Genomic DNA, 18,318 nt, shown 5'->3' with positions numbered 1-18,318 from the left:
ATTACAATCATTTTAAAAAGCAGAGAGGGTCTCTTTTGCAGGCTGTTGCTTTGGTTCAATATGAAGGATATGATTCTTTTGCTGATGTGGGCTGGCAGCAGTAGCAGAAGTGACTTCTGAAGCAGGATTTGCAGAAGTGTATAAATACTCTGGAGCCACAGCAAGGTGGACCAGAGAGCTGCCTAGTCTGACCTTTGCCAAATGGAAGAGATGCACCTCTTCTTTTCCTCTGGCTCTACGGATACTATGTTTGGGTAGTACCCCTTCTTCTGCCCCGAGAGAGAAATTCACACTTGGTTCTATTTAGAGGCAGGACATCATAGTGATGACAGCTGGGATCAAAACAGCCAGATACAGGATGAATGTACCTTCCTGTGAGATGACAACTGGCACTGTTTCTCCCCACCTTGGCACTTGGCGCATTGGGAGCTTGCAGCTTTGCTGAGGAGAAGAATGCAGGAAGGGAATACCAGGCATAAAAAATTAGCCTGGGCTTCCCATCTGGGGAGATATGTTAAGCTTAAGTCAGCACTGAATGTCATATCTTCATCTTACTGTAGAAACAGCCCTGAAATGCTGATACTGAGTACTTGCAAAGTGCTGAGTCTGTGCTTTTAGGGGGATAGAAACAGAAAATTACAACACCCTCCATATTTTGTGACTTACTTCCCTTCTGCACAGAGTTGTCTTGATGTCACATCCATAGGAGGTGTTGAGATTCGGTGAAGGCCTTAAAGGAAAACGTAACTGCTGTGTCCCCCAATTCCCATCTCCACAGAGTTGTCTTGATGTCACATCCATAGGAGGTGTTGAGATTCGGTGAAGGCCTTAAAGGAAAACGTAACTGCTGTGTCCCCCAATTCCCATCTCCACCCTCTGACTGTATCAACAGATATTTGCCATACCTCTGTGTTGTCTTACTGCAGAAAAGACACCAGCTGTGTAAATTTGGAGACAACAGTCACCAAGGCTTCAAGAGCACCAGAGCAGCTGCAGCCTAGTGCCACCTTCCACCTGCCCTCCTAGCCCCAAACTGTCTGGTTTTCAGGTGGCTTAGCCAAGGATATTTCCACAGTGGAGCCTTAGGGACAAGGCTGCTGGACAGAAATCCAGCCCAAGCGCATCTACAAGGGCTCTCCTGGGTATCTAATCAGTGAAATCACCATTCCCACCTCATATATTACAGAGAGTCAGTAAAGGCAATTATGGTTACTCAGGACTTCAGCCAGGTCTATGTTTTTTTAAAGCATGTAGCTGTTACTGCTCTCCTGTGACTCTTTCCTGTGCTCAGTCCCCTCTACAATCAGCACAGTACTGTCCACACAAAGGCTCTGCCAGCCCTACAGGAACGGGAGGTGCTGGGGGATGCTGAGCTCCCCACACTCTTCAGCAGTGGTGGAAACCTGCCAGGATCACAGAGCAAAACCAACCCCTGGCCCAAGCTACTGAATCCTCGGGCCAAAGGCGACCACAGCTCCATGTTTATGGTTGGGCCTGAACATCCCTGTTTGGGCAGTGATTACATCCTTACCCAACCCTGGCCTTCACACACACTGAATTTGAATCTCCCAGTCCTTTCCACAGTGCCTAGTAATAGCCAGGCTGATCTTTTAAGGCAGCTCTGCCATATCGGAATGCAAAAAGTAAAGTTTTTCAAAACTGAGGACAGCTGATGCCAGGAGAGCTCTGCTTTTGCCCAGTAGAGGCCAGCACAAACGCAATATTTCAGCAGGCGTGTGCTTGCTGGAAAGAGCAATCTTAACTTTCTACCTGTCCTTCCTCCACTCGAAAAGGGTCTCTCTGCACACTGTGAGCCTTCATCCTTTCTTTGCTGCTTTGAGAAAGCTCTTAAATACAGGACTATATAGTGCAATGGAAAGGGTCTGACACTAGGCCATAACCTGCCAGGAGTAAAACAGAACAAGCTGCCACAGGCCCAGCTGGCACCTGGCTTCACCTGTGTGCCCAGAACACCTTTCCCTTGGGCCAGCAAGCAGCAGACTGCTCCCTGGGGCTGGCCATGGCATACCTGGAAAATACTCACACAACTCTTTAGAAATGCAAGGTACCATTGAAATGAAATGCAAAAGAACTTCTGTTGTGGGTGGGAGACACAATGGAAGATGACTGCTTTGGCCACCACCCTGCCCTTTGCCATTTTTTGAGCTAGTTAACAGCTCATTAGCTGACACAGGGAGGGACCAACCCAAGGACAGGCACTTGGCTAGTTGGGAATCAAAACTATTTGTGTGAAGAGCCTTGAACAGAGGACAGGAGCCTACAAAGGGGAAGCAGGACACAGCACAGGTATAGATGAGAAGGAATCTCTTCACATAGCCTGAACAAGCACCTGGTGCAGCTCTGCAAATAGCTTCAGGAAAGGACCTTTATCTGAGCTACTGGCTGAAGGGGCTGGTGGCCTTGAGCAGAGATGTTGTCCCCTGTTGTTTCTGTGCTAATGTCTGTCTCCCAGGGGAACCATTCTTCATAACAAAGCAAGACACCTAACGATCACCAGAAACAACTGAGAGGGCAAAAACCACTTGAACTGTGCAGATCATCTTCTGTGATCAGGTTTTTGAGGGCACAAATGGGGCAAAGACAAGTCAGATAGGAAGACACGTCCTTTAGCACCAGTGTATGTCTAGTGTTAGGCCAAAGCGGCTGAGCACAATGCTGCTTGGAGGTCTTCCAGCTCACAGACAGCCATGTGTCTAGGGCAGGCACCCTAGCTGATGATGCCAAGACTATTGTTTAGGTTCTGGAGAGGATGTTGTTGCAAATCCGTCTCCCAGTCTCACCACTTACCACTTATTTTCGTTCTGAGTTGCAGTAATAAGTCTGAGACGTTACCAGTGGGTAGTCTAGCAATTCTGTGGGCCATTATGCAGAACCCCACCCAGCCTGCAGGACCTCAGATCTCAGCTGTCAGACTCTGACAGCTCTGTGACAGAAATATTGGCTTCGTGTCTGTGTGGGCACAGGCAATATAGGTGCATTAGGGTAGGACCTTCTCCATTTGCAGCTAAAACCAAGGTTAGCATTTTAAAGCCATGAGAAAGCACTAAGGCTGGCAGCAAGGATGGAGATTTCCCAGAAGTATAGTAGATACTGTGTTTTAAATCAGCGCAAGCTTTGTTAGGACTCTGTTGCCTCCTCTGGTGAGGAAAGTGAGCCTATGGTGCTCTGCACGGCAGGCCCCAGTACAGTAGCTCTTTTCTCTGATTCCTTGTGACCCAGTAAGCATGAGGGCATCAGAGCCTAGGGAAGAGTGAGTGAAGAAAACAGGCACAAACCCACCAGAAGGTGTAGGAGCAGAAGTAGATTTTGTAACAGCAAAACCAAGCCAGGTCCTGTAGAGCTGCTGATAGTTGTGTCTCCAGACTTAAAGGGAGAAATCCCAGAGAAATACAGTCTGGGAAGGGCCTTTGTAGCCTGGGTGGCTCAAAGCATGGCCTGTGCAGGGGAATAGCAGCTCTGGTTGTTTTATGAATGGATGGAGTGACGTTTATTAGTGTGAGATCTAGGAGAGAGGGTAATATAAGACATACTGAAATTGCTCCCACTGATTTGTTTTTTCAGGCACGGTTAGAATCTTTTCGCTGCCTGTAGATGTATTCTGCTTGTCCCATATAACAGAAAACCCAGCTGCCCTGCTAGAGTAACCACCATCCTCACCTGTGTATGAGCATCTCTTTCAGGGAGTTGTAGAGCTGCACAGTCTAGGGCATGATCACTCAGGGTGGGCATTGCTTTTGTAGGATGGCGACACCCAGACTCACATGCTGACAACCAGGCATCCCAGGCCATGGTGCTTCCCACGCCAGCACACCAGCAGGAGGCAGGAGGTCCACAGGCATCTTCAACAGCCCATAGCAGGAAAAATCCCAGCGCTTCCTGGAACCCATCTGGGAAGTGCTCTCTGAAGGATAGGTGTGTTCGGTTGTCACCCTGCTCACTGGGGCAAACTAGACAGAGCAAATGGGCACAGCACATTACAGACTTTTCTAACTGCTCTTGAGGGCTGTGATGATGGGCCAAAGTCCATCTGGAAATACTCCATTCCCTGAACCTGAAAGAGGGACATCCAAAAATTGGGCCCATTTAGCTCAGATCCTCAGTTAAGAGCCCGTAGAAGGCTGTTTTAGCAACACTGCTCATGGTACTCTATGCTGAAAAAGTTGCAGCTGATGGTTCTTAGAGAGGGCAGTAGTCCTGAGCCAGGATCAGAAACCAGCCCTGCACTGACAGGTGACTTTCAGCCTTCAGTATAGACTAGGGCTGTATGTGCAGACAGCTGGACTGCTGGCTGATTGGGATGGTAGATATAGAGACTATCCATATGGGCAGGTTTGTGTTTCCATGAGGTCAGACCCAGCAGAATTAATCTACTCTACATAGACCTCTATGCTGCCATGCTCCCTCCCAGCTGCACTGGTTGTCAAGTTAGAGGCTCCACCAGCCCACCAAGGCCAGCACAGGAGGTGACAGGGTATGGCACCGTGCCTGCATGTGGGTGAGGGGAACATGCGGCAGTCTAGCCATCGTCAGAGGAGAGCTTGGGGAGTCAGCAGGGGTGAGAGCTGTGATACCACGTGGCAACCCAGACTTATAAGCCGGGCCAGCCCTGCAGTAAGGAGGACCCCATCTCCCCCAGCGACCCCATCACCCCACAAGCCGATCCCCATGTGCATGAGCCCCCATTCAGTGCAGGCTCCAGCTCTGCCCCTGGGTTGGATGCCAGTACGTTTAGGGCTGCCCCCAGAACACCAAGCTCTCCCCTGTGGCTGCCTGAGATCCTGCTGCAGTACATGGGGCCTTAGGAGTGGCTCAACCTGTTTTGGAAACAGGAGTTAAGTGTTTTCATTCTTTATTTTACAAAAATAAACCAGTTTTGCCCTGGTACTCTATGACCCCGAAATTCCCTGCTGCCCTGCTCCCGTTCCTCTCACTGGAGCTCCCACTGTTGTGTGCCCCAGCGGCCGCCCACAGGGAGGCTGCCCATTTCACACACACTCCTGCAAGTGTCCCAGTGCAAACTCCAGGGAAGGGGGTTGGTGCCCTTTGGCGAATGCCTCCTCTTTGCCAGGATCCAAGCTGGAAACTGCCTGAAGATGCCTCCCGGTGGCTCTGCCATTTCTGTACAGGGGACGAGTCTTAGACAAGTCACTCAGAGCATGCACTTTGAGAAGGGGCTTCTGTCTGTCCCTCTCCCTTGGATGAAAGAGCGAGCCCTGTGTGGTGGCCTTGGCCACTTGCAGAGCCTGCGGGCTGTGTGTCCGGTGGCGGCTCAGTGCTGGAAGCGCGGGGAGCTGATGTGGGGCTGGTGGAAGGAGTGTGTGGCATAGAGCACCTCTGGGGGTGGCGGAGGTGCCGCAGTCAGGATGGAGCAGAGCGGTTCGTGGGAGCTCAGCATCGAGGTGAAGTGCTTCATCTCCTCTGTCAGCTGCTTGATCTCCCGGCGTAGGGCCGCGTTCTGCCTCTCCAGGTCTTCACTCTCCTGTGGAGACAAAACCGGCAGGGCCTTCCTGAGCATGGAGCCACCAGGATGAGTGAGGGATGTGGGCAGGGGACAAAATTGTGCAGAACTGATGGGGGAAGGTGGGGCAGCCCCGGGGTGCTGATTGGCGCCCAGCTATATTGCAATTTTTACACACAAGACATAAGAGCAGCCGAGTCTGTGTGTCTCCCTGTATTAGGACATAGTGCAGTGCAACAAGTCAGGCCCTTTCTGATCTCCCTACACCAGCCTGCTTCACCTAGGAGGTGCTGACTTTACATTGATATTACTGCAGTGCTTGCAGGCAGTCAGGTCCCAACAGTGCTGGGCTGGACAGGGAAGGAAATGAAATCCCTGCCAGCCAGCCCACACCACGGGCTGGAGAGAGCGGAGCTGGGCCGGGGTAGGGCACGTTCAGTCAGCAGCGGAGCAGGGCCAGCAAGCGCACCCGCCACTTGCCTGCTGCTTCCTGCACGCTTGACAGCAGCAGCGGGTTTGAGGAGGCACTTGAAGAAAAGACGAGGCAGTGGCTGCATGGAGGGAGTGCTCGCACTGTGGGTGCCCCTGCCCCCTGCATGCGTGGCTGTGCCCGCAGCCCCCGGGCAGGACAAGAGGCCAGGACAGAGGTTGGAGCTGTGGCAGGAAGGGCCGTGAGCGGGGAGCCGGGGGCGGGGGTCGCTGCCGGCGCCTCTCTGCCCCGCAGAGTTTCCAGAATGACATATTTCCGGTAAATTCAGAGCGGAGCGGTGCCTGGGCAAACCCCCCTCCCCCAGCTGGCCGGGCCGGCGGCGAAGAGCGAGGTTCTCGGGCCCCAGCAGCGCGCTCGCCCCGGCACCCGCTTACGAGAAGTGACTGCAGCGGGTTCCCGCCCAGGCTTTCTCAGCTCCCTCTCACGCACACGCACGCCTCCCGGGCCACTTCCCGCGGCCGCCGGCCGGGGGGGAGGGGGTGCTAAATAACCGCCGTCTTTAACCAGAAAACCACCTGCCACAGGAAACCTGTCATTGCCCTGGAAAGAAAAGACTCACTGCTTCCTGATAGCAGCCGGGGAAACCAGCTAAACAGTGCGAGTGTGGAGGGGGAGACGCTTGAGTCAGAAGAAAAGAGAAACTGAGGCCTCAGAAGAACAAAATTATTACTGTTATTAATAATAACAACAACAAAGGGATTAATAATGATGCTTAGTCTTGTCTCAAAGATCCTGAGCAAATCACAGTCTTCCCTATCTCCACTGCTACCAAAATGCAGCCTGGAGCATCTCAGGCGCCAGCTACCATGGCGCTGCTTGCGGCCTGGGGCAGGACCCGACGAAACAGGCAGGCTTCAGAGGTGGACGGTGGGAATACAGCCAAAATGGCCAAAGCGAGACACAGTCAGTGCTCAGCGATCCTGAAAACCTCCTCCTCCTCCTCCTCCTCCGGCCATCCAAATTACACCCCTCAACACCCCCCCTCCCCCGGCTGCAAAGCAGAGCTGTCGCCCCTCTGCTCGCCCCTCGGTCTGGTGCATGGTATCACACTGACGTCTGGACGTGCCCACTCTCTGTGTGCTGGGGTACCTTGCACACCCACTGTTTACAGCAGCTATCACAAGAGAAACTTGCAAAGGAAATTAGCATCTCTCAGACATGACAAAATGCTTTGGAAATCATAACCAACATTTATCTCAGGAGTTGATGGGAATCACCAAGGGGCTGGGAAGCCCCAGCTTCCTAGTGATTCATTCCACTCAAGACAAAAGCTACAAAGTCCTGGGGCAGATGGAGCTGCTGGGTCCTTTCACACCACCAGTAGCCCAAGCTGAGCCCCAGTCCTTGAGCAGAACTACATCAGAGAGAGATGTGGCTCCCAGCACTGAGCCAGCCTGAGCCGTCAGGGAACGAATCCAAGAGCAGCAGAGGGTCACTGTGACCAAGGGATTGAAAAAACATTAGCAAAAATTCAACGTCCATCCTCTACTTGTCTCTGTCCCTTCTCTAGCTGTCTCCCTACCTGCGAGCATCCTCTCTTCATCCTGTAAGACTGAGCTTAGCCATGCTGCTCCTGTCCCGTGTTCGTTAGACACTGGGCAGACAAGGTGTCTGTGATATCAATGTCAGCTGAGCAGCAGTAACCTCCAAAGTGGCTTGTTGTCTGCCCTAAGAAGAGCTGCCCATTTCTTCTTGGTGTGCAGCTAGTAAGGATTTTCCTGGGGGAAGATCAGAGCTCATATCCACCTCGAGGATTGTCTTGCAGAGAGCACCAACCCCAAGGAAAGGGTGTCTACTTCATCCCTCTCAGACACAGTCACCCAGAGCCACCGCTGCTGACAGACCTAACACAATCAGCCTAGAGCCGTGTCAGCCCAAGAAGGATCATTAGCTACTGATAAAAGAGTAAAATCTCTGTCTCAGACACAGTTCTAAGCAAAGAGCAAGGGCACTGTGTAGGAAGGAAGGTTCAGAGCCAACTTCTCAAGAATTCTTCCCAAAAGTGGGGATTTGGGGGAGGATGAAGAATACTAAGTCAAAGGATAGTTTCTTGAACACAACCCTGACTACCACTCTTCAAAGGGCTGCCAGCCTAGCACAGGGACAAAGAGGTCTCTGCCCACGGCAGGCTGTACATTCTCCCTCCAGCTCACCAGCAGCCAGATACACGTGGGATTTCACTTACCACAATGCAAGATGCAAAGTAGTCCAGCCCCTGTGTTCTGACACTGTCCGCAAAATGCTGCCCAAACACACACAATCAAAAGTGACCATCCCTCCCAAAAAGCAAACACCTAATTCTTCATGCTGGGCAGAGCCGCATGGGTGTCAGCAGCCTGCCCACACTAGGTGGAGGAGAGGAGGAGGATGGGACTGCAGGGGTGAAACCGACAGAGGGAAAATCCATGCTACACAACAGAAAAAGCCTCCAGATACTGTACAGTGTTCAGATATAGAAAGGGATACAAGCCCTACCGTGGGGATATTTAAAATATTAGAAAATGAATAATATTTATCTATATTATGTAGAGTCCCAGGGAACAGACCAGAGGAGATTGTCCACTCAATTCTGCATTGCACAGTCATCCACAGCAGTGAGTACAAAGTGCTACCATCTCAGAAAAGCAGCATCATGTGCTGTTGCGCTGATGTGTGAGTGATGGCATGAAGGACAAAAGCAGGGAGACTCAGCCCATGTGTGCCCGTGCTTTCAAAGAGCTTCTGACTGAGCTGACCAGAAGAGGTTATGAAAGGAACTCAGTAATGTCTGAGTGAGACATAAAGTCCTGTTATGAATTCAAAACTGTCTGCAAAACTAAGGGTCTTAGTGGCCATTGTCATCTCTGATGGATGGTGATAGTAGGACCCCCCCCAGGTATGAATCCTGGCAGCAGGCCTGTGTGTGCCAGAGGAAGGGACATCCCATCGGTGATGGGGGTGACAGGTACCAGTGACCCTGATCAAGCCTAGAGAGGAAGCCTATAATGTGTGGCAGCTAAAGCAAAGGATTTCACTGGGGACCTGCTGAAGGGGAAGTGTCTTTGGGTATCTGAATGGACAAACCCTGTCCTTGCCTGGGCTATGTGCTCTAGCTGCTGCTAGAGCTGACTTTTACATCCTGCCCTGGTCCCTGCTTTTCCTGTCCTGCCTAAACTGAGCACCTCTGCTCTGAGTCCCCAGAGTAAAAGCACGTTCTCTCCCGAGTGCGCCCTCAGCACTGAGGATGGAGAAAGGATGGGAATGCTCACCAAGTGCAGCGTGTCTGCTTTCTGGGTCTGCCTCAGGCGGCTCTTCTGGGCAGCGATGCGGTTCTTCTCCCGCCTCTGGACTTTTCTCATGTCATCAGAAGAGTCCTAGAGAAACACAAGGCATGGAAATGACTGGGTGTCCCCTCGCTCCCCTTGCACCTGCTGTGCAGGGGTGAGGGACTGGGAGAGGTGGGAAGGGGACACAGTAGAGCAACCCCAAAGGAACATCCTTGAAGCACAGGACATGGGACACAACTCCTGAGCATCAGGGTAAAGTCCCACCTCAGGAAGGCGTGATGCTCTTAGCATCCCTGTTGCCAGGAGGGGCAGATCTGATACCCTAATCATCCTGGCACAGCAGGAAAGAGACAGCTCTCCCTTTACCAAGATACAGACATGGGATATGGCTTGAGGGACCAAGATAAGATTGTATCCCAAACAGACAATTTAAATAACTTGTGCAGTAAAACTTTTCCTTCCCCATCTCTCTGCTGAGATATGGCACCACAGTCATTCTGGCTTCTTGGCTAAACCATCTTTCTGGAGATTCAGCCTTTTTTCCTCCTTTCATCCCTGTAGGTATGGTGTCATCCCCTCTGCCACCCTTCTCCTTCAGACTTTACTTGTTGCAGACCATTACAGTGCAATGTGCCCCCTTAAGACATTGCTTTGTTAAACTAGACAGACTCAGAGCTTTTGTTTTTTCCCCACATCTCAGTTGCTCTAGCTCTCTCATCTCTATGCTTGCTCTTTTCTGGAGTCCCTCAGTAGCAGCATCTAGCTTTAACATGCTGACTGCAATACTCCCAAGGCCTTTGGGCAGAGAGGCGCACACTTCTCCCTGCTCCAGGTCACGAGCTTCATGCAGCAGCAGTTCCCTGCTCAGATCTGGTCCTTCTGCTGCCTTCTGACAGTTAAAACTGTCATTCAGACTCTTTCATCTTCTATTTTCACATTGTCACTGTCTCTTTTGTGGACTCCCTAACATTCACACCACTGCTCCCCCACAGGACTATGAAACTCAGCCACAAAAGTTATCTTCCCAGCCCATCAGTCTGTCCACATCCTCTCCCCCCGCCACCCCGCCCAAGAGCTTTTCTTTTCTTTGAGCTTAACCGTTTTATCCTTCCCTTCAGAGCCTTGCAAACCTCGCAGCTATGGCAGCTCTCAAGTCTTGCACCAAATCTGATCCTTATCCTTTAGCAGCTTCTCTGCTTAATCCCCTTCTCTGCCTGGATGCCTCCCCATCCTGGGTCAGAAGCCCTGATCATCTGCTCTGATTGTCCCTGAGATTTCTGGGCAAAATCTCACACACTTGCCTGTGTTTCCAGCTCTAGGCAGAGAGTAAATAATAAATATAATAAAGCTTAGCCAGAAGAGGAGATGGAAATACCTTGGGCATGTGTCAGGATCTGCAAGCAAAAGACCTACCATTAAGGTACTCCATGCAACAACAAAAAAACTCTGTCCAGCACTACTCTGAGATGAAAAGCTTCTGAGGCTGAACAGAGAAAAAGCAGACCAAAAGTGGCAGGGCTTTTCCTGGTTCCTGAGTGATGTCTGAGGCAGCAAGAAGCCCTCAGGTTCCCCGAGCCCTCCAGGTCTGTGGAGAGGAGATGAGTGCTCAGGCTCTTCACAAAGCACCGGCTCTCGCATTATGGCTTCCTGCCTGCTGGCTGATGGATGGGCATTGCATGGCCCACCATGTCCAGGGTCCCAGCATCCCAGACGTCCCTGGCATGGCCCCAGCTAACATGCTTCATTTCTCCACCTGTCTTCCGTGTGGCAGCCATGGCTCCCACCCCGGGCTCACTGCTTGGCTCTGAATCCCTCTCCCCCTGCACCTGTTCCTAGAAAGCCCCACCGTAGCGCACTGTGAAAATGCCAGCAATAGATGCCAGTCTCTTACCCTTCCTGCTGACTACACAGGCCCCTGCCCACCCATGAAGAATAGTGGGGAGTGGGAGAGCTGGGGAGTGATCCCCCTTACCTGCTTGCTGGGAGGGGGTGACTGGCTGAAGCTGCTGGAGTCGCTGCTGTCGGAGCTGTGGGGCATGGCTCCCGTCTCTGCCTCCCTGTGGCCTCTTTGGCTTCCTTTATGGTCTTGGAGTGCTTGGTTTCTTTATTTTTTTCCTTTCTTTCTCCCTTGCCCTTCCGTGTCTCCCCTGAGATGGTCCTTTGCCTCCCTGCTCTCGTCCTTCCCTGTGGCACGTTGTCCTTCTTCCCTCTCTCTCTGTCACTTTTTCTGCCTCTCCTTTCCGAGCCTCTGCACCTTCCCTTTAGGTCTCGGCCTCCTGTGGTTTCTCAGAACCTACGGGATGTAAGCTGAAAGTCACGTGGCCGGAAACTTTAAGATGAAGAAGAAAAGTTACAGAAGAAGAAAAAAGAAGAGAAAAAAAAAAAGCACATCTGGGAAAAACGAGCTTCAAAATAGCCTGAAAAACCCCCGAAAAACACCTTCAGGCGTTGAAAAACAGCAAGATGGGTTTCCTCTGAGACAAACAGCAGAGATGTAAAGGAAGAAAAGCCCCAGCTCTGGCTGCGAAACTTGGACCCTCAAAGGAGGGCAGTGCAGAGGAGGTGGTGCTGGGAGCCCCCAGAAATTCCAGCGGCAGGAGGAGCAGAGCCTCACATGGCACCAGCAATGTGCAGGCAGGGCAGTCCAGTGCCAGGCAGCCTTTGCTACCCGAGCCTAGCCAGGGAAATTCCCAGGCAGCCTCCCACATCCATACAACCCACCCACCTCCATCCCACCACCCCTGAGACCATTGTCATGGGTCCTGGGGACAAGGCCAGTACCTTTGGCAGTGCCACACAAAAGCTGTTTGTGCAAATGTCTCATGTATGTGCTGTGAAGCACCAATCTCACCTAAGAAGAAACAGTCAGGATCATAGGGAGGACTGGTTTTGGTGGAAGTGGTATTTTCTATAGGACAAAGCTCTTTAACTGTTTGAACCATGAATCAATACCTCACCACTAGTCCATAAGGGAATAATATCATCCCTAGTACCCAGAAAACACTGTAAAATGATAATGGTGCTACAGACCCAGAAGGAAACCCTGAGACCTAATTGTCCCTCCACACCACAGTAAGAGCTCAGCTTTACCCCCGGGGAACTGAGGCTGTCACACATGGGTCCAGGCTCCCTGTCTGCTTTCTCCAGCCCCTTCTCAGCACAGCTGGTACTAGGGGACACAGGAGAGCACCACGGGGGACAGGAATATTGTGGCATGCTGGGGGGGGTCCTTGCTGTTCTCCCTTTGCCAGTGCTCATCTTGGGGAATGGCCCCTGGACAGCAGTGAAGAGGAGCTGTTTTGCGTCCCTTGTTTCTCCCCCAGTCTATGCCTACTGGGACTATTTCCATCCCCAGTATGGGCCTCGGTAGTCTGAGGACCTGAAAGCAGCCCCTGGGACAGCAGTGCTCCAGGAGTGCCCTCCGGGACCCCACACTAGAGGGTCTGGAGGTGACTGTGCAGGGGCCAAGAGGCTGCCAAAAAGCATGGGCAGTTTGCCTTCTCATCTGCTCATGCCATCAGAACTGGGGGAAGAACCGGGCTCACATGCCAACAGGGCAATGCTCACACTGTAGCCTGGCTTCATCCTGCCTCTTCCTCCTCTCATGTGCTACTTTCCATGACCCATGTTCAACTATCTTTTCCCAATTGCTTTCTTTGTTCTTCTGTGTTGTTGCTCCCAGCTCTTCCATGTTTCCAGTCTGTGTATGCTCTCATCATCTCTGTCAGCACATGGTACAGGCAGTGCGGACGAGCCGGGAAGGATATGGTTAGGCTGGGGCAGCCCAGTGGGAAATGGTGGAGCGGGGCTGAGTGTCCAGCCCCTCGGCACCCCTGGGGCTGGTAGAGCTGACAGGAGGTCAGTGGAGCCAGAGGTGTCAGTGCATGGGGCTGAGGAGCCCCTCCTCAAGCCCATCTGTGCCTTGGACCTGCTCTCCATCCGCAGACAGCAGCACATCTTCAGGGTGGCTAAGTTCCTGTATGTGCCATGAAAAGTGAATAAAGAAACTGGTAGGAGCTGATCCACAGGAACTCACTTCTATGGAAAACAGCAGTTCCCACTTCCTGCTTTACTGTTTTTCCCTACATATTGGTGTTTCAGTTGAGTTTCTCCTGCCTTCTGCACAGGAATATTAAAAACCAGGCTGCTGCTCAGCCTAGTGGCTGTATGCCAAGCCCACACTTCCCATGCTTGGCCACAGACCTGGTGAGACTCCACTGTTCCAGGCACGGCAAGAAACTCCCAGCAGCAAGGGGACGAGACGCAGTCAGTCACTGAGGCAAAAGCTTTGGGAGTTTTGGGTGTGCAGCCTTATTGCAGTACAAATAATATACAAGGTGAGGAGACCACGCTTGGTGCATAGTGCAGACTTGTGTGGGCATTCCTGGCATTTCTTCCCAGCTTTGTCACTCAGAGGGACAATACAGGAACAAACAAGGACAAAAGAAAGAGCCACGTGTAGCTACAGGCTTGGCCGGCTCGGGGAAATTGCCTGGCCTAGTTCCAGTAGCATAACTGTTGGTTTTTATATATGCCCATCTATTTCCCTTTTCAGAAATGTCCTGTGGCACTGGTACAGTGCCCTTGGCTACCCTTGGCTATTATCTGAGCATTTCACAGCCTTGAATGCATTTATTTTCAGTGTGCTGCAGGTAAATGCTAGGAGCCTCCACAGATGAGGAAGCACAGCCCACACTTTCAAATGTGGCTCCTGGCGTTTGCTCGCTCAGCACGAGACATCCTGAGGGACCCCGTTTCCTGGAAACACTGCCACTTGGTAGCCGTTGGGGCTCTTCAAAACGCATCTGGCTCCATGAACAGAGCAACCAAAGTCACAAGTGCGAACAGAGCCTGGAAAACTTGCCCAAGGCACTGTAGGAAGCCCACGTCAGGGCAGAGTGTTGAAGTTGGGCCTCCCAAGTCACAGGCTAGCGGCTGAACCACCGAACCATCCATTCATTCACTGCATCGCTACACTTCCTCTGAACTCTTCAACCCCACACAGCGCTTCCTTTCCAGGAAGCAGACGGTTGGATTCCTGCTGTCCCAGAGAAGCCCACGCTCTCGCACTGCAAGCAGAGCTTGGGGATGCCTGGGCCACAGGGCGGTCGTCCAGCGCCAGCATGGGCACAAGCAGCCCCTTCAAGCCCTTATCAAGAGCACTGCAAGTTGTTGTTGCTCAGGGTGGGACTGAGAGAGCTCCTTTCTCAGGGAGAAATATCCATGCTCCATTATAGGGCAAATAAGCTGAATTTCTGCCTTGCATATCAAAGAAGCCCAGCAGCTGAAGGGAGGCATGGAGTGCTTCTGCAGGACACGGGGAAGCTTGATGTTGAGGCATGAGCTGGACCAGTCCATATGAACCTGACCAGCATCTTGCTATGGGCAAAACTTATTCACTGATTCACAAGAGAAAAGTCTTGAGCCACCCCCAGCCTGCCCTTTCCTGGGCTTTTACTAACAGCTTGGGGCAGACTGAAAAATCTCAGGAAAGAGCAAGAGTGCAGGAGAGGGTTCAGACACTTGCCCATGCTACTGGCAGCCCCCACTTTGCGGAGATCCAGGCATCACCACCCCGGGAAAGGTTAAATCATACCACAGAGGGTGCCTGCGATGGCATGGGCTGTGAATGAGGGGGTAAAACCCCCAGCCAGCCAGCCAGCTTGGCCCCACACGCACGGCTGCTGCGGGACTGAGATCTGCCCTCTTCCCTCCCCGCCTAAATACACGCCTCGCTCTCCGGCAGGTTGAGGCATTCATGAACTCCTGTCAGCTGTAAGCCATGAATAAATGTGCTGCAGATCAGGGCTGCTGGTGGGAGATGTGCAGAGCCTTTGGAGCTGTTGGCAGGGCAGGGCAGGGCAGGTGAGTGCCCCATCCAGAGAGGCAGAAACACCCAGTGTGGCTGCGTTCGGGACTGCCGGCGGGGGGCCAAGTGCTGGGGACACCAAATGGGGCAAGATGTCCTGCTGCATGCTGTCCCTCTGGCTTTCTATCCTGCTCTGTGGAGGAGAAACCATGCCGCAGGGTGACCCAGAAGAGCTGTCCAGCCCAGCTCTGAAACTCAGCACCAGCCAGACTCTCTCCCACTCCCCTGACAAAGTGGGGAACCTCAGGAGCCAGTCTCCTAATCTCTGTGCTTAATTTAGGTGACTAAATTTACACCGACTGTGAATAACATCCCTTGACTTTCTGTCTGGGATCACTTAGATTTCTTGATCTTAATGACAGCAGCTGTGAAGTCATTAGCAGGGACACTGGTGAACTCAGAACAAGTGTGAGGTTACTGCCATACCCACAGGTTTACAGAGCTGGGATATTTCTCAGAGGTCTTCAGGGGAAGGATGAGGTTCAGCAGTTCTGTGTTGGTTCTTCCTGAACAACACGGACACTTCAGGAGGGAGCCCTGTTATCTTAGTGTTTCCAGCTGACACTCAGCCAGGGTGGCTGCAAGACCTTGGGAGGCCGCTCTTAGAGTGATCACAGCTGCCAGAGACATGGTCTGAAAGCAGCAAGACAGAGTCCTGCAAGAACAAATGCAAATGGAGAATAAAGTGAGATGTACATGCAAGAAGTGGGGAATAACTGGCTAGGCAGCAGAAGGGCAGGGAAGTTCTGGGGTTGCAGGGCATCATTAAACTGAAGTGTCACCAAACGCGGAGCTGTTGTGATGGGGCCAGGCATCATCCTGGGCAAGCTGGAGGCAAGGGCAAGAGGACAACTGCCCTGCGCTGCCTGTGCTGGGTCCTGGGCCCAGAAGTGAAAAAGTCCAGAGGAAAACAGCACAGAGAATAAATCTGCAAAAATTTTGTGCTAGGAGGAAAGAGTGAAGAAACTGGGTATGTTTAGCCTACAAAAGAGAAGTCTTGGGGGCAGGAAGGGGGTGGGGGAGGAAGGAGCAGTCTTTGATATGCTGTAATGGAAAGAGTGGTCAGCTGTTCTCTGCGTGCCCCATGCAGGATAAAAGGTGCTGACCCTAAACTGCTGCAAGGAAGATCCAGGTCAGAGGTTCAAAACAAGTTAAAGTTAGTGAGGCTTTGGCACAGGCTGTTCAGCAAAGTTATTCAATACCCTTCAATCAAGTGGCTGGGAACAAACTTCTGTTAGAAGTGGTCCGGGTTTAAGCCTGCCTTAGTAGGATAGGTTAAAGCTATGTTTCCAGGGTTTAAAGAAGGAAGCTAAAAAAAAGAAAGACTCCTCAGAGGCCAGAGAGCACAAGGGGCAGTTCATGGGCCTTAACTGCAGCCAGTCCCTTTGCCTCAGAAGCCCAGAAAGGTCTCTGCCTCCCACCCATACAAACAGCTTTCTCAGGACAGGAGATGGCAACAGCTCCTGCATAAACCTATTGCCCCAGCTGTCTCCCCCACTGCAGACACAAAGCAGCAGTGTACAAACCTCTGCATCTCACTCCATCCAGAGGTTCTTTTTTTGCATGAACATTTAGTGAGTAGTGCTATTTAAAAATCCACCTAAAGAAGTTACCAACTTCAACCTCCTGTAAACCACTGGGGTTGTTTCTGCTTCGCATGTAACATTTTATGCAAATAATTTCTTATGATATTTGGATAATTGCAGCAATTTGCATATCATTCCCCACATTAGTTGTGAAGACTCTTGTGTGGGACTGGGTGCTGGTAAGAGTTGTTAAGTGAATGGTGGCATGAATGAAGCCTGTGCTCTCTACTGGACAAGCTTCTGCCCCATCCTGTCCTGTTAGCATGCCTCTGCCCTGCCTGCGATGTGGGCAGCTTCCCTGTGTGACAGGACAGCTTGTGTCCATCGCCTATGTTATATCATCTCTGCTGAGTTAGTACAAAGTATGGCAGTGAGTTTGTGGCAGAAGAACTTAGACTGAGCCCCACCAAATTCACCCCACCTAACAGACAGCAAATATCTGCCACATGAATGCTTTCAATCCTTGGTGGGCACAGCCTGCTAATGTATAGGAAACACATACTTTACGCACAGAATCTGTGATAAATGACAAGGACTGTAAGTCAAGCACTCAGCAGTATGGAAATCCCAGAATTAGCTCCTGTAAGCGTGCTGCATTTGTGCCCCTGTGCCAGTGCATCGTGCTGTGTTCTGTAATTGCATGATCCACCAAGGTTTCTCCCCTGGGATTGCTGCATTGCCTTTATCCCTGTCCTGTGCTGAGATCCCACTTTGACAACATGATTATCCATTTCCTCATGGACTCTTTTCTAGTGCCCAGTATCTGAGTAAGTGCTTCAGTATTATTAATTAACTTATTTTCCCAGTCACCTTTTCAGGTGTGTGTGGGGGTTATCTCCATTTAACAATTGAGAAACAAGAAACAAAGAGGGATTTAGGTTATAAGTATTCATTAATCTGGGGCAAACAGTTTGAACCAGCTAGGATCTAATTGTTTAGTGTTTTTAGCTCTGTAGCACTTTGTCTAACCAAACCCCAGCTCCTGATGTCTGTAACTGCAGCTGCAAACTCTTAGCACTTCTGCAAATTAGACCCAGCAAATGAGGAACACAGGACTGCTCCTGTGAAAGCTGTTGTTTATGCATCTCACAGAGAAACTTCGAGGCAGGGGCAGACACAGATCCAGCTCTCTGGGGAGATGTGAAGCATCCTACCCAAGAAACTGTCCTTTCTTATTCTGCGATCATTGAGGACAAGGTGTTTCATTGACCAATGAAGTGTTTCCCAGTCCTAGCAACAAAGGAAGCAGCCTAGCTGAAAAGATCATTGTCTCCTCTGGCAGAGGTACCACCTGCATGCTGAAGAGGTAGTAATCAAGATATATGCACAAAGCAGCTGATGCTGGATTGTCAGGCCAAACCCATTTCTGCCCATTTCTAAGCCTTTGGTACTTGTCTTTGCCACTTTACGATTCTTTTAATGTCATTAGTATGCTTTTTATGTGTTATTGTCTGTGTTTTAAAAGAAACAAACTATAGAAAAGAAAGTCCAAACCTGCTTGCATTCAGACCAGGACATGGAACTCCAAGTCACTGGAGTCCAGCTGACCCTTCTGGGGGCTGCTTCCCTGCAGGCGCAGCAAATCAGGCTGCTTGGCCAGAGCGTCCCAGCTGAAGGGGCTTGTCAGT

General features: G+C 51.3%; 1 protein-coding gene across 1 annotated transcript; it reads right to left on the bottom strand.

Moving 5' to 3' along the window:
* Window positions 1–4,853: 4,853 nt before the first annotated feature.
* On the bottom strand, window positions 4,854–18,258 carry BATF (basic leucine zipper ATF-like transcription factor). The gene is made up of 4 exons (XM_013940972.1): window positions 18,185–18,258; window positions 11,208–11,528; window positions 9,218–9,322; window positions 4,854–5,500 (listed from the first exon to the last, which is right to left on the bottom strand). Exons 2-4 carry the CDS (start codon window positions 11,271–11,273, stop codon window positions 5,291–5,293), a joined length of 381 nt encoding a protein of 126 aa, XP_013796426.1. The 5' UTR covers window positions 11,274–11,528; window positions 18,185–18,258; the 3' UTR covers window positions 4,854–5,290.
* Window positions 18,259–18,318: the final 60 nt, after the last annotated feature.

This window comes from Apteryx mantelli, chromosome 4 (assembly GCF_036417845.1).
Source record: "Apteryx mantelli isolate bAptMan1 chromosome 4, bAptMan1.hap1, whole genome shotgun sequence".
Lineage (NCBI taxonomy): Eukaryota > Metazoa > Chordata > Aves > Apterygiformes > Apterygidae > Apteryx > Apteryx mantelli.
The sequence above is the reverse complement of the archived record's forward strand: the minus strand, read 5'-3'. Positions and strand labels throughout refer to the sequence as shown.